This window comes from Mastacembelus armatus, chromosome 5 (genome assembly GCF_900324485.2).
Source record: "Mastacembelus armatus chromosome 5, fMasArm1.2, whole genome shotgun sequence".
NCBI lineage: Eukaryota > Metazoa > Chordata > Actinopteri > Synbranchiformes > Mastacembelidae > Mastacembelus > Mastacembelus armatus.
The window spans coordinates 16,493,217-16,509,518 of NC_046637.1; the positions used below are offsets into that span (position 1 = coordinate 16,493,217).

The 16,302-nt window shown below is 39.4% G+C and overlaps 1 protein-coding gene across 1 annotated transcript; it reads right to left on the bottom strand.

Annotated features, from left to right (window-relative positions):
• Positions 1–251: 251 nt before the first annotated feature.
• LOC113130193 (casein kinase II subunit alpha) lies at positions 252–15,940 on the bottom strand. The gene is made up of 13 exons (XM_026306594.1): positions 15,796–15,940; positions 7,928–8,230; positions 7,726–7,837; positions 7,531–7,632; positions 6,458–6,508; positions 6,170–6,229; positions 5,802–5,885; positions 5,608–5,718; positions 4,980–5,081; positions 4,450–4,550; positions 2,887–3,035; positions 2,699–2,788; positions 252–1,777 (listed from the first exon to the last, which is right to left on the bottom strand). The coding sequence occupies exons 2-13, from the start codon at positions 8,026–8,028 to the stop codon at positions 1,659–1,661; spliced, it is 1,182 nt and encodes a 393-aa protein (XP_026162379.1). The 5' UTR covers positions 8,029–8,230; positions 15,796–15,940; the 3' UTR covers positions 252–1,658.
• Between the last annotated feature and the right edge of the window lie 362 nt (positions 15,941–16,302).

Below are 16,302 nucleotides of genomic sequence, written 5' to 3' on the forward strand. Positions count from 1 at the left end.
AGGGTCTGAATACTAAATGTGATATTTATTTTTCCTTTTAAATGTACAATTGTTTTCACTGTAGTCATTATGTGGCACTGAGTGTAGATTAATAAGAAAAAAATTTAAGCAATTATATCCAGCAACATAAACTTGAAAAAGGTGGGTTAATACTTTCTGAATGCACTGAATGACTTATTTAAAACTTATTTATGAAATGTAACTGTGCGTGAGAAAAGTGGTCTGCATCATAATTACAAACCAATCAGATGTACTTGATAAATAAAACACATTGTTTATTTACACAAATATTTTCAAATACTAGCCTTCTACATAAGGACATAAAAATATATACAGTGATGTAGGGACTCAAACTGCTCCATTGTCAGGTCAGTGTATACTTGTTCTGATTTATTTGCATTTTAAGGTTTTTGAAGTGGAAAAAAGATGCATATATACAGCAGGATCTGAAACTTACACTTTGAAATTCTGGCACTAAAACACTGGGGGAAATGCTACCATTTAAGTGCTATTCAACAGGTCAACTTCAAATACCTCCCTTAACATGTTGCTGAAAGCCAATAAACGGTATTACTCATCACAAAGCTTGCCCATGTCACTACTTTTAATAGAACTGCACTTTCCTTTTTGTCACCTGTAGATAATTGTTGTCATGATGTCATCATATTCACTAGAAGCCACATTTTCAACCTGCACCGCAGCATCTCCATGAGTAACTCCCACAAAGCAAAACTAGGTTGGGTCAGTCTGTTCTTCCAACTGACTGAGAAAACTTTGGTTATTTCTTGAAATAATTCAAGGAACTGGAAAGCAGCATGTTTAAGATAACTATTTCTTTGAGAACCTGAATGAACCTTACCTGGCTTCTGAGATCGGAGAGATCTGAGGACAACACTAGAATTCATCAAACCACTTTGATAGGGATGAACCTTATCCAACCAGAACATTTCAGTACAAAACAAATTAACGGTTGACATTACAGGGAGTTGCATTATCAAAAGAAGACAGATGATCTGGTTTGGTAAGAAAGGCAAGAAAAAACTACTCAAAGTGTTCAAGTGTTATTGTGTTCACATCCATCTGGAGCACAGAGCGGCACCAAACACCTCCAAAATCCTGTTATTTGGAGGGCATTTGTACTCATCTTGGGAGGTAAATTAAGTGTTCTCATGTCTTGGTTTTGACGATGCTGCAGTAGTTAACAGTACAGTATGAGCTCCTTTTTGGTCCTAATGGCCAACATCTCTTACTTTTGCCTTATGCCCACATAACAGTGCCTTCACTATCCAAACTACAACACACCAGGGGTGATGAGACCCCAACTCAACCAAGGATGACAGTTGCTCTGACTCACCACATACAAACACACTCCTTTTTACTGACTACGGCTTGTGGGGAAATGAAGGGAATACCTGTATATTTCAATTACACAGACAAGCCATTTCCAATGTGAGATTAACACATTCATTCGAGAAGGAAAAGGAATGGAAAAAACAGTCCTCCAGCCTGTAGGTTGGTGAGGCGCAGTCACATTGTGTTAGGCTGAATGTGGTGAGGGCTGGCAGAGTGGCACCCGTCTAATCTCTCTGTCCAGGCTGTGTGGTGGTGGTGGGAAAAAGTGGGGTAAGCAGGGATGGGTGTGGTTTTTGCATGAAGTGTCACTGCGGGGCACCAGCAGCAGCAGGTACCGGAGTGCTCAGGGCATTGGTGGCAGCTGACAGGACTGGCGAGCCAGTGAGAGGGCCCAGGGCAGTGGAGGCTGGTAAGGCAGAGATACCTGAGGGATGACAGCCAGAAAGGACATTGGACATTTTAACACAGCATGTACTCTCAGTCACAACACAATGTGTGCAAAAAAGATGTAGTGAACTATGATGTTGCTGAAGATGCAGTAAAAATCACAATCAAACTGACACTCTAATGCAAATGCCTGTGCTTGCACTCTGTGGTGTAGCGTAATTAGCATGAAAAAAAAAACAGATACTGGTAAGCAATTCTTCAGAAGACCCATTTAATAAATAAAGGATTTAAATTAGTGGACATAAAAGCATTGACCTTTAAACTAGTCACTATTCCCATGCATCTGAGTCTCCACATAATAGCACAGTAACATTCATTGCAGTGTTATTCTCCATTCACACCAATGCATCTAAGGAAACCTGATGTTCTCATCTATGTGAGTTGGTGTTTTTATAGGATATTTGTTGAGTCAGCATGATTTACCATCTTTCATAACATTAAAGCTTTCACCTCTGTTGGAAATGAATCTGCTTCAATTGCCCATTACTTAACAAGTTAATGTGTGCACACCACAGAGAGGCATGCTTTAGGTTACAGGAGCTGTTTCACCAGCTAGAAAATATAAATTGCCAAACTGCCCCATACCAACTGAACACATTTTAAGTAAAGTTACAGCAATCTACAGGAAAAACCAGAGCTCTCTCATAGTATAGCGTGTAGAACAATCACTTTCTGCACTAAATCTAGTGCTGTTCTGCTCTGTGTCTGTCCTTAGACTATTTAGGTAAGTCAGATGGGACAGATGGCAATATTAAAGGACTCAAGTAAGAATTTATGGTTGACAAAAAAAAAAAAAAAAAACATCTTTAATGCAGACTTTGCTACAACAGTTTGAGAATGATTCTGCCAGAAATGTTTTATCCAGAGGACTGTGTGATTTTATGGTGTGTGTTCTCACCAGTGATCATGCTGGCTGTGCTAACAGCTGTGTTCCCACTGGGCAGGCTGGATGATCCAGCCACACGAGACTGATCTTTCACAATGGGGACTGTGGAAGCAAAGACAAAAATGTAAAATCATTTTGTCATTGCGCTCATTGATTTGGATTTCATTTTTCATTTTCCCAACCAAAATACAAACACTTACAGAAGTAAGGGTGATCCATGGCCTCACGGGCGGTCAGCCGGGCCTGGTGGTCATAGCGCAGCAGCTTGTCCAGGAAATCCAGAGCCTCGGGGCTGACCAGGTGCTGGTTCTCACTGTGGACAAACCGCTCCCACCTCTTACGAGAATGCCTGTGAACCAAAACTCAACTAAAACACTGAACTCCGACATCAGTTTCCACTGAAGAGAGCAGCTGTGGTTAAACCCACAGCATATGATAACATAAATGATTTTTAACCCTCTGGAGTCTGAGGGTGTTTTGGGGCCCTGGACAAATTTTGACATGCCCTGACATTTGTGTTTTTAAACATATTAATGGCTAAAGTCTGGTAACACTGTAATCAGTAAAAACTGGGCTACAATAATATGTGAGCAAGTTTATACATGGTTAGTGAAAAACTACAATTTTTAAGTCACTGAAATAAGACCATAAAAAATGCATCTTGAAATGCATCTTGTAGGTTAAAGTGTTTACTTCACAATGATCTAAAGTCATCTTGTTCACTCATTCACAGTAAACAATACATGGATTTAAATTTTCTAAGACACTTTTTGTTTAGAAAGACCATATGCAAGAAGGTGTGTCTGAGGATGAATAGTCATGTGATTTACCTGAGAAGACAAAAGACGCACTCAACGACCAGACAAAGACCTGCATAATGAGCCTTTCAGTCAATGTGGCTGAGAGGGGATTAGTGCAGCACAATACAATACAATACAACGAGGAGCCAAACGTTCGTCATTTGAGTTGTGTTTTTAATCTAAGGACAAACTAAACTATTTGTCTCTGTGTGGAATATAATAAGCGCTTCTTCACGTGCGTAACGTGCCACCATCCAAACACGCAGAAAAAGTGAGTAAATTCTATGATGAAGTTTGACGTTTTATGTCATTTCTCAGGTGCATGCACAGAATTACCTGGTTCACCTGAGATTATTTATATGAACAGTGAACAGAGTACGAGGTGGGATCGCATTAGCCGTAATGAGGTGAGACAGGAGAAAATGTACTTCCTTACATTCATATGGATTAAATAAAAAATGATGATTTTTGAATTGTTTCATTTAAAAGAAAACATTTCAAGCTTTCTATCCATATATTTCTTATTTTTATGAGGCAAGCATTCGCTGAAATTCTGGCTGTTTTATTTACGTGTCTGTGAAGAGAGATGACAGAGAGAAGGCAGAGAGCACACCCTGTCTGCTTTCTTTATTTAACAAAAGACCAGCGTTTTGTTGTTATTATGATGGTATACAACTAAAACTAGACCCTTTACAGATTTGAATGATATATTTCTTTTATCTGATCAAAATTGACAGAGTAATTTAAATTTGTTTCGACGTTATCAGGAGGAGATGCGTCAAAACGTGCCAACGCATTCGTCGACCCCGGAGGGTTAATATACAGCATGGATGAAAACCAGCTGTTGAAAGTAACTATTTTGATGTGTCATAGGTCATCCAGACCTTGTTTTATAACATAACAGCTAAGAATAGCAAAAAAGGCCAGGCTATGTAGTCATCATATGACTACACTTTCACTCACCTTCCCAGGATGTCATTGAAGCGAGGTTCCAGCTCAATGTTGTACTTGTCAATGTAGTCATAGAGGTCTTCAGTTCCCAGAACCTTGGCTATTCTCACTAACTACAGGAGAACAAAACAAGGAACAGTACGTCAGCGCTACACCAGAGGTTTGACACTTTTCACAATCTTATATAACAGAGGTACAGAAAATACTGCCACAAGGTATGAGGTGTGCATCTATGACACTCCACTGTCTAAAAGCAAGTCCAAGTATTTATAATGCAAAAATCTCTCTCCCTGGCCAATAGCAGCATATGTTTGTGATATGTAAGGCTGAATAAGTACGTATTAAAACTGAACTGTTCATAAGCAAATTAAAGCATCAGATTGCTGCTTGTCTCATCTCAGCCTTGTAATGAGAATTCTGTCATCCCTAATGTAAAGTAGCTAAAGAAAGACTGTCCAAATATTTTGTTAAAAATATTAGGTGCTAGAGGGCTGAAGGTGGCCAGTACAAGTTTGTTTTATCACCCAGTCTTTTGTCTTTACCTGATCATAGTTGTCATGGCCATGAAAGAATGGTTCCTTCCTGAAGATCATGCTCGCCAGCATACAGCCAAGGCTCCACATATCCAGACTGTAGTCATACATCTGAAACACACATGCAAAGCAGCAATCTCAATGGGAGTACAGATCAGAGTGCAGAGAAAGGCATTTCTATCATATGAAGCCAAATAAAGTTTAAATGAGCAGTGATGTATTATGAAAAATAAAAGGTGCATAAATGATGCAGTTCCCTTTTGGCAATCAGTAACAAACATCAGACCTCATTTGTTCATGTAGTACAAGTCACTCTGTGACTGATAGCCAAAAGCCCTCAGTGGAAGATACATCACAAAATCAAAAGTAATTAATCACCACCATGGAGCTGCATGTTACACATTTCCAGTTTCAACGTGGTTGCCATGTAATTATAAATTATAGTGATAGCCATATGTAAAATCAATTTATAAAGTCATAGTGAACAGGTAGTGAGTGAGGACTGTTACAAATATGGGCTACACAGTTTGTATATGTAGGGAATGTGAAGAATGATTTGTGCAGCAGACTTGCAATATTGATTCTAAGTCAGTGAATTTTGCCACATCTACCTGAAACATACAAACGCAGTGCATACCTGATAGTCCACCAGAAGCTCAGGTCCTTTGAAGTAGCGGGAGGCAACTCTAACATTGTACTCCTGTCCTGGGTGGTAAAACTCAGCCAAACCCCAATCAATAAGACGCAACTACGGAGAGAAATGAAAACATGATCAGATATCGCTTTCTTATGGCCAGGAATACAAAGGCAGTGACTCCATTTATCAATCACCTTTCGGTGTTCATGATCAATCATCACATTATGTGGCTTGACATCTCTGTGCATGATTCCCATGCTGTGGCAGTAGTCCAGGGCCTACAGAAAAGAGCAAAGGGACTTTGCTATTGACTGGTCAAAACATTTTTCTTCCTATTAATTCCTTAGCAACAGATTACAAGATGCCATCTACTAGACCACACATACAATGTTGATGGACAAAACAGAAGCCTGGTACAGAACGTGAACATAAATGACGTTTAACAAAAACCAATTCCAAGCAAAACAAACTTCTTCTAAAAGGTATAAGCAGCTTTGTTTAAGGCCTTAATGCTTCACTAGCCTGAGGACATTAAGAAAACAAAAAAGCAGGCAGCACTCACCTTGAGGATCTCATACATGTAGAACCGGATGTCATAGTCTGTCAGGGTCTGGTACAGTTGCTGGAAACCAAAAACAAAGTCACTAGTCTCTCTATGTTAATGTCTTTATATGAACAGAAAGCACAGATTTATGACTCCTACTGACTAGAAGGATAAAACCAGAGGATGGTTGACTTTTTGGCACCAGACACAGCAGTGAACTGTCATTTTCCTATATTGCATACAGATGTGTACACCAGGTAAGCAGGTTTGTTCTCTCTCACACACACAAAAAAAGTGTGTTCCTACCTTGAAGTCTGTGTTGTTGACATGTTCAAAGACCAATGCAGGCGTCCGAGACTGAAAAAAGTAAAAGTTGTATTTAATATTTTGTAGTTTCAAACAATGTCTACCAGTAAGCTTAAATGTATCTGTTTGCCTGAAACACTGTATTTTGCTACAACACTAAAGCAAACTCTGTATGAACAAACCACGCAGCCACACTGTGAGCAACACTATGGCTAAGGTCCAGCATGTCCACTTGATTCCTGTACAGTCAAAAGGGCACACAAATAACTAATCAAATTTTAGCAACTCCAGTTTTTATTTTGAACAGGCTTAGCACCTTCATCTTTACTGGGCAAAATTAAAACAGTAAGATATTCATATTATTTCATTTAAGTTCTTGTTGACTGAAATCTGCATTAAATAGCATTAATGCTTCTGATCTGACTTTCACCACAAACCTTCTTACTAATTATACATTATTTTATGTGCAAAGAATTTGATGACTGAATTTGTTGGTTCCTTGGGTATAGAAATTTTAAAACATTTTAAATGCAGATTCATCCTCAGCCTAAATTTGCCTAATCTTTATGGTATCTGAAATGCAATGGAAACCCAAACAGAGGTGCGCAAACTATCTTTTGGTTTCTAGTTTAGCTACTACTTTAATTCTCTCGTTGTACAGTTTCTGGGATGTGTTCATCAAAATGGACCTTACCTTTTTGACACGCAACTATGGTAAAAGTCTGTGTTTCTCAAGACAATGTGATGTGCTGCATGGTTGTTCCACTGTTTTTCTATGTTGTGTAAAGGCTGTCTAACACACAACTGTATAACTGCTTAGGATGTGTCTAAGCCTAATGTAGAGCCACAGCTGGCTGATTACTTACACAAATATATTTCCCCAGCCCAAGTGAAATCGATAAGCTTGCACAGGTGGTAGGCTCACCACGCTATTGGTACAGCAATGACACTTCAGAACTCAAAGAGACAGTTTGTGATTTCATAAAACGTAAATGATGTCTTCATGAAAACACAAAATGTAGAGAATTTAAATATGTTAACAGCATTAAACCAAATCAATATATTGTACTTACTACAGGGTCTTTCACAATATCAATGAGGGAGATTATATTAGGACCTCCACGGAGGTTCTCCAAAATCTTTATCTCACGCTTGATTTTCTTCTTCTTCACAGGCTGAAGGGAAAAGACAGATGTTAATGAAGTTACAGTCTGATCATTCAATCAGAGTCAGCGACTTGATATAGGCTTCTGTCTGTATAAATTCACCTTGAGTATCTTCACCACCACCTTCTCATTATTGGTGATGTTGATTGCCTCAAAGACTTCACTGTACTTGCCACGGCCTAGCTTCCGCACCAACTGGAAGTCATCCTGGTTTCTGTGAAGGAAAACGATACATCAGTTAGGCTGAGTTGCCAAGCAGCATGCTTCACTGTATGTGTTGTGTGAGGGTCAACAAGGTATTTACCCCCATTCAACCACATGGGACTCATAGTCCCAGTACTCTCTGGGCCGGTGAGTGTTGACTTCAGTGTACACTCTGGCCCGGCTCGGCACGGGTCCTGACATGTCCGACAGCTTGGCAGAGATGGTGGGGAGACGTTTCTGTAGCAAAGGACAGTTGACGTATGGGGTGGGAGGGTGGAAGGAAGAGGAGGGAAAAGTAGGGACGAGGGAGGGTCAATCCCTATAAGGACAAGGGGTTTGGGGAGAGGGGAAGGGGGCCTGCCTGAGGATGGGGGGAGGGTCCACCACGGGCACGGTGGGATAGCTAAGAAGTTGAAAAGTTGAGAGAGAAAATTGAAGATTAGAGAAACTGAATTCAAAATTCACAGTGCAACATCAAGGTGTTGTCCGTCTCTATCCATTAGTTCAGAATTATAGAAAAATAATATTTATTCTCGTTCATAAAAGTTATTAGTCTACAATAAGGACAAGAGTGAACTGGCTGAGGAATCCCTAACAAACCTTTAATTGTAACAATTTGAATGTAAGACAGTATTGGAATGGTTACTTCAGATATATTATAGACCAGGGGTCTCTAACTCCAGTCCTCGAGGTCCACTGTCCTACCTCTTTTCCAACTATTGCTGCCCTTGAAGTTTCTGTTTGGCTGAACACACCTAATCCAGATAATCAACAGTGGGACAGTAGGAAAACAAGCAGGACAGTGGACCTCGAAGACTGTAGCTGGAGACCCCTGTTATAGACCAATATCCACCTACCGTTTATTTCTAAAATCCATGAAAAAGCTGTTGCTAAGCAACTATGTGACCACTTACACAGAAATGAATTATTTGAAGATTTTCAATAAGGATTTAGAGCACATCATAGTGGCTTGATATCTACCTACCATCTACATAAATGGCACTATTAAAAGTTACCAACGATCTTCTCTTAGCCTCAGACAATGGACTCATCTATGTACATGCCCTGCCCCATCTTAGTGCTGCATTTAACTATTGACCACAGAATCTTGTTACAGAGACTGTAACGTGATTGGGATTAAAGGAACACTGCTAAATTAATTCTTATTTATCAGAGAGATTCCAATTTGTTCATGTTAATGATGAACCTTCTACACACACAAAAGTTAATTATGGAGTTCCACAAGGTTCTGTGCTAAGACCGATTCTCTTCACCTTATGCATTCTTCCCTCGGGCTAAGTTATCAGGAAGCACTCTATTAATTACAATTGCTAGGTAGATGTCTCTCAGCTGTATCTATCTATGAAACCTGATGACACACACCAGTTAGCCAGACTTCAAGTGTCTGAAGGACATAAAGGCCTGAATGACGAGTAACTTTCCACTTTTATATTCAGAGAAAACAGAAGTTATTGTATTTGGGCCTACAACCTGACCCTGAACCACACCATAATTATGCTGCTATAGGCCTAGAATGCCTGAAGACTCCCTCATCCATTCGCCCCAACCAGTCAAGGCAGATGGCCACCCAAACTGAGCCCGGTTCTGCTAGAGGTTTTTTTAGTTAAACTTTTCCTCTTCACTGTCAGTGCTTGCTCATAAGGTATTTGTTGGGTTTTGTTTTTGTTTTTTTGAAAAGTGCCCTGAGATGATTGTACTGTGATTTGATGCTACACAAATAAAATTGAATTAAATTGACTATACTGTATTTAGCAAAAACAACCATGTCAGATTTGGGGAACATACATTTTATTTATGACCATGTCTTTCATCTGGGCTTGGTGTATTGTTATCTGGATTGAGAAAGCACAGAAATCTTTAGCTTTAAATAAAAGGTTTTTCAAATCTGAAAGGTTTGAAACAGAGCTGAGGATTTCAGTCAGATGTCTAACACCCCTAGAGAGCAAGAGGTGGACCAAAAATATACTGTACCAAATTCACAAAGAGAGCTCTCGCTCATGCACCGCATCACGCTATGAGGGAATGAGTAGGCCCAAGTTTCAAAATTCACACCACTGTGCAGTCAAAAAGGAGATTTGACAGAGAAAAAAAACAAAAAAAAAAACAAACGTTCTTAGAGCTCCAACCTATAGAGCTAAACAACCAAAGAGAAGGTAAAAAAGAAGCAAAATTGAAAAAGTAGGCCTATGACCAAGGAATGTCAAAGACCCATGTAAGCATACAGTGGTGTGAAAAAGTGTTGGCCCCCTTCCTGATTTCTTTTTTTTTTTTTTTTTCCTCAAATTTAAATATTAGTTAAAGATAACAAGTAAACACATCATGCAGTTTTTAAATTAAGGTTTTTATTATTAAGGGAAAACAAAATCCAAAACTGCATGGCATTGTGTGAAAAAAAACCTAATAACTGGTTGGGCCACCCTTACCAGCAACAACTGCAATCAAACGTTCGCGATAACTTGCAATTAGTCTGTTACAGTGCTGTGGAGGAATTCTGGCCCACTCATCTTTGCAGAATTGTACGTCTGCCACATTGGAGGGTTTTTGAGCATGAACCGCCTTTTTAAGGTCATGCCCCAGCATCTCAATCGGATTCAGGTCAGGACTTTGACTAGGCCACTCCAAAGTCTTCATTTTGTTTTTCTTCAGCCATTCAGAGATGGACTTGCTGGTGTGTTTTGGATCATTGTCCTGCTGCAGAACCCAAGTTTGCTTCAGCTTGAGGTCACGAACAGATGGCCGGACATTCTCCTTCAGGATTTTTTGGTAGACAGCAGAATTCATAGTTCCATTTATCACAGCAAGTCTTCCAGGTCCTGAAGCAGCAAAACAGCCCCAGACCATCACACTACCACCACCATATTTTACTGTTGGTATAATGTTCTTTTTCTGAAATGTGGCGTTACTTTTATAACAGACGTAATGTGACACACACCTTCCAAAATGTTCCAACTTTTGTCTCGTGAGTACACAAAGTATTTTCCCAAAAGTCTTGGGGATCATCAAGATGTTTTCTGGCAAAACTGAGACAAGCCTTTATGTTCTTTTTGCTCAGCAGCGGTTTTCGTCTTGGAACTCTGCTATGCAGACCATTTTTGCCCAGTCTCTCTCTTATGGTGGAGTCATAAACAGTGATCTTAACCCTCTGGGGTCTGAGGGGGTTTTTGGGGCCTGGACAAATTTTGACATGTCCTGACATTTGTGCTTTTTTCAGTGTTTTTTAAACATATTAATGTCTAAAGTCTAATAACACTGTAATCAGCACAAAATTGGCTACAATAATATGCGAGCTTCAAGTTTATACATTATTGTGTTTTTGAGAAAAAAGTGTTTATGCATGGCTAGTGAAAAACTACAATTTTTTACTCACTGAAATAAGACCATAAAACACAAACAGAACATTGGTTCACAAGACTTTGGAGACCAGCATGTTGTAGGCTAAAGTGTTTACTTCAGAGTGCTGTGAATGTCATCTTGTTCACACATTCACAGTAAACAATACACTGATTTAAATTTTCTAAGACACTTTTTGTCCAGAAAGGCCATATGCAAGAGGGTGTGTCTGAGGATGAATAGTCATGTGATTTACCTGAGAACACAAAAGACGCACTGAACGTCCAGACAAAGGCGCGCATAATGAGCCTTTCAGTCAATGTAGATGGGACGGATTAGTGCTGTACAATACAACACAATGAGGAGCAAACGATCCTCATTTGAGTTAAAATCAGTGTTTTTACTCTGAGGACAAGCTAAACTATTTGTCTCTGTGTGGAATGTAAGGAGCGCCGCTTCACATGCGTAACGCGCCATCATCCAAACGCGCCGAAAAAGTGAGTAAATTCTATGATGGAAGTTTGATATTTTGTGTCATTTCTCGGGGGCGTGCACATATTTACCTGGTTCACCTGAGATTATTTACATGTGAACAGTGGACAGTGTACAAGGCGGGACCGCATTACCTGTAATGAGGTGAGACAGGAAAAAACGGACTTCTCCTTACGTTCATACGGATTAAATAAAAAGTGATGATTTGTTTTTGACTTGAGTTGTTTCACTCAAAAGAAAACATTTCAAGCTTTCTAGCCATATAATTCTTATTTTTATGAGCCAAGTATTCGCTGAGATTCTGGTGGTTTTATTTACGCGTCTGTGAAGAGAAATGGCAGAGACAGAAAAGTCCGAGAGCGCACCCTGTCGGCTTTCTTTATTTAAAAAAAGCACAATGTTTTGTTGTTATTATGATGGTATACCACTAAAACTAGACCCTTTACAGATTTGAATGATATACTTCTTTTATCTGTACAATCAGAATTGACGGAGTAATTTCAGTTTGTTTCGGCCTTATCAGAAAAAGATGCGTCACAACGCGCCGGCGCGTGCGTCGACCCCAGAGGGTTAACTGAGGCAAGTGAGGCCTGCAGTTCTTTGGATGTTTTTGTGGGGTCTTTTGTGACCTCTTGGATGAGTCTTCGCTGCGCTCTTGGGGTCATTTTGGTTGGCCGGCCACTCCTGGGAAGGTTCTCCACTGTTCCATGTTTTCGCCCTTTGTAGATAATGGCTCTCACTGTGGTTCGCTGCAGTCCCAAAGCTTTAGAAATGGCTTTATAACCTTTTCCAGACTGATACATCTCAATTACTTTCTTTCTCATTTGTTTTTGAATTTCTTTGGATCTCGACATGATGTCTAGCTTTTGAGGATCTCTTGGTCTACTTTAATTTGTCAGACAGGTCCTATATATGTGATTTCTTGATTGCAAACAGTGGTGGCAGTAATTTGTGTATTGTGATTTGGCGCTATTGCAAATAAAATTTAATTGAATTGAATTGAAGCCTGGATGTGGCTAGAGGAATTGAACTCAGGTGTGATAAACCACAGTTATGTTTTAACAGGTGGGGGGCAAACACTTTTTCACACAGGGCCATGTAGTTTTGGATTTTGTTTTCCCCTAATAATAATAATAACCATTTAAAAACCGCAAGGGGGCCAACACTTTTTCATACCACTGTAGGTGCTGCTTTTCTAACGATGGCTCCAGGAAACGGAAGGCATATGGGCAGGTGCACAAGTTGCTCTTATTCTATTAGTTTGCTATATATTACTCTGAAAATCAGAGTTATGCTGTTCAACTAGGTAATTTTTGTGATTACTTACTTTGGCAATTGACAGGTATTTCTCTAGGAAACAAAGACCTGTGTCACATTTGCCTAAATCACTCGTTATGGACATTCTGCCAAGATGCTAGCTTGTTCGAACAATGTTGCTGTTGTGATATTGTGCTATTAGCTACAGCAGCTGAAGGTTGTGAGAGAATAGCATTTGTATCATTGCTACGGTAACTCTTGTTCTCACAATAGTGTAACCTTCTCTCAGCTTTTTCAAGCATTACCTGATAGAACTCAAAAATGAAGCTGTGCAATGAAGCAGCAATGGCAATTTCATATTCTAGAAAAAAACATAACACCCATTCAGATAATAGAAAAAAAAACAGGTTACAAAAACTAATGAAAGTGGCAGGTATAAAGTTCCATGGTGAAAACATTTGACAAAAAACAGGCTGCATCTGCTTTATGCAGAATGCAGGGGAAACATGGATGAGCAGCTTTACTCCCTTTACAAATCAGCCCTGACAAGTATCGTATTTTCCGGACTACAAATTGGACTTTTTGCAATGCAACTTATATAGCAAAGAGAGTTATATCTGTATATTTATAGTAACTATGCTGAGTAGTCACTAGTGCTAGATGGCACTCTTTGAATCAAAGATAATATTGTATACTGTGTACTGCTGAAAAAGTAAAAATGTTTATGTTCAAGCTAAACTATAACTCCTAGTGTCACACAAGTGAAAATGCCAACCACAAAGAGCTGTACTGCAGACTTCAAAGTGCAGGTAATGAAGTATGCAGCTGAAATAAAATTTGGAGTGAGTGTCAGCATTTAGGCAACCTGAGAGATAAGGAGGACACGTCCCCCCACCACCCTCTGACATTGAGGTAGTTTAACATTACTAAACACAGATGACTGAATTCAGTAATGCACTTCTGTTTTTTGTTATGCCTAGCCTACGTTCTTCATAGACTAATTCAGACTAAAATTAATGTACTGTATTTCCCAGAATACATGCATAAGTCGCACTCCTTTTTACTCCTCCGGCTTATCCTGCGACTTATACATCGAAGTGATTTATATATGTATATTTACAGTAATTTTGTCTAGTAGTCACTACCATTAGAAGGCACTCCTGACACAACTGAAGATAGTACTGTACCACCAAAAAAGTAAAAAGTATGTTTAGGCTAAATTCTAACTCCTACTGTAACATAAGTGAAAATGCTGCCCAAAAGAAAGACCTATATTGCAGACTTCAAACCACAGGTAATCAAGTACACAGCTGAAACAAGATTTATAGAGAGCGTCATATATCCCCTCACCCCGACATTGGCAGATCTGTTTCATGTAACTTGACACATAAATGAATCCAATAATGCAGTTTTGCTTGTTGTGATGCCCAAACTATGTTCTTCGTAGGCCACTTTAGACTATAATTAGTATAATTAGAAATGTCACTGAATTGACTTATATATTTTATTTTTCTGTTCAACGAGGCTGTTTTTGCTAAAAGCAACTCTGATGTGACTTATAGCCCAGAAAATACAGTAATTAGACATACCACTTATACAATAAAGCAACTTACAAATGTTTTGTTGTGTTCAACAAGCCTATTTTAGCTAAAAGCGCTATATAGGTCCTACTCCTGTGCGACCTACAGTTTGCGAAATATGGTAGTCTAGCTGCATGGCAGAGCCTTATGAGCCTAATAAACATAAATGTCAAAATCTGTTGGCTGTGAGGAGTATAAGTTGTTTCCAAAATAAAGGACTGCTCAGAACCATAACAGGCCTTATGGTTTATGCTGGACTAAACCCAAAAAAGCACACACCCTTGAAGTTCAAATGAAAAAAGGTAAGCATGCAGCCTCCTTAAAAACAATGTTCACATTCAGTGCAAACTGACCACTCACCATAACACTTAAACATCATTAACTATGATAAATATATAGATAATTATCAGTGTTTATCAATATAAACATATATGTAGTAATAATAATTTTGGGCATATCTCCCAGTCCTATCCAACGGTCCTATCCAGGACAACATATTGTTTTTTGAAACATTTTACTATCCACCCATTTTCTATGGCTTTACCCAGACTAAAACTGTGAGGGTGGAAGCCAAAAAATTACAGTTTGTTTGAAACGTTACATTATTACTCTCAGTGAAAATATGGTCCAAACATCCCTACTGAAAGTTAAACAATAGTGATACACCGTTGCAAAAAAGAGCCCAACTTGGAGGACACAATGACGTTACGTTAAGTAGCACGATAACATCAACTGCTTTGACTAAAAATATCGATATCTGCCTCGTCTTTCAGAGAGAAACGCCATGACGATTTTTAGTCAGTAGTGTAGGTTTACAAGAAAATCCCTCCTCTCTACCATTTAACTACTATTCGAGACCAATTAGCACTAACTACCTTTAATGCAATGTTTAATCACCTTGCATCGATGAGCGCACTGGTGGCTTCAGAGCTTGTGGAGACCATTCGTTCACTCTATGGGGCATCCATAATGGTGACGTCGACAAGCACATAAAACTCTACCGTTAGATGTAATGTTAGCTATTTACACATTTGTTCAGGCAGTGTTTTAACCACCTTCAATTTCCGTCTCTAAAAACAACTTCGCAGCTACTTAGCTAACCTTGGTTGTCTCACTGTAAAGGCTTTCGGTGTAACCAGAAGGTCTTGGTAACTTCTAGGCTCTAGGCGGGCCCGAGTTGCTAGCCTGCTAATCTTAGTATGGTTAACGTTAGCACTCGCTAGTTTCCTCAGAGAAAGAAAAAACACTCATTGCCAAAAACAAAGAAAACATGATGTTGCATATTTACCCCCTTGATCAAGTCGACAACCGAAATGCTTCCCAATAAGCTGAGTTTCGTCAAGGCAGCAGCTCTCACCTCCCTTCGTCGCCGGTGTGCCTGTACCAGTATGTGATTTCTGCTGTATCAGAGACAATATGGCTGACCACTACCACCACCTACGGCACAGTGTGTACGGGTGCCGTAGAGGGACAAGCCATTTGAACTGTCGCTGACATGTTTGCTATATTGACTTGAAAAAAAACGGTCCTACATTGAAAATACTACTAAAATAACACCTAACTGTACTTCAGATATTGTTAGAGATAGCATTATAGTTAGCACGGATGTAGCAGCATTTGATTAGTGTGGAGTTTGTTAGGGTAGTCTGAAGTAGGGATAGGCTCCTCCAAAACACAAATAACTACAGTCTTTTGGTGTCACAATTTAATCTGAAATGGTAACTATGACTTCAGGCATGGAGCCGCTTTGATGACCAAGTGATTTCACATTTCAGATTTTGACACCGAAATTCAA

Excerpts from the sequence above, each read along its gene's own strand:
- LOC113130193 (XM_026306594.1), bottom strand. The coding sequence starts at position 8,028 with ATGTCAGGACCCGTGCCGAGCCGGGCCAGAGTGTACACTGAAGTCAAC. Across the intron at positions 6,509-7,530 it reads ATATTGTGAAAGACCCTGTA|TCTCGGACGCCTGCATTGGT; the intron begins GTAAGTACAATA and ends TACTTTTTTCAG. Across the intron at positions 3,036-4,449 it reads TTCAATGACATCCTGGGAAG|GCATTCTCGTAAGAGGTGGG; the intron begins GTGAGTGAAAGT and ends TTTGGTTCACAG.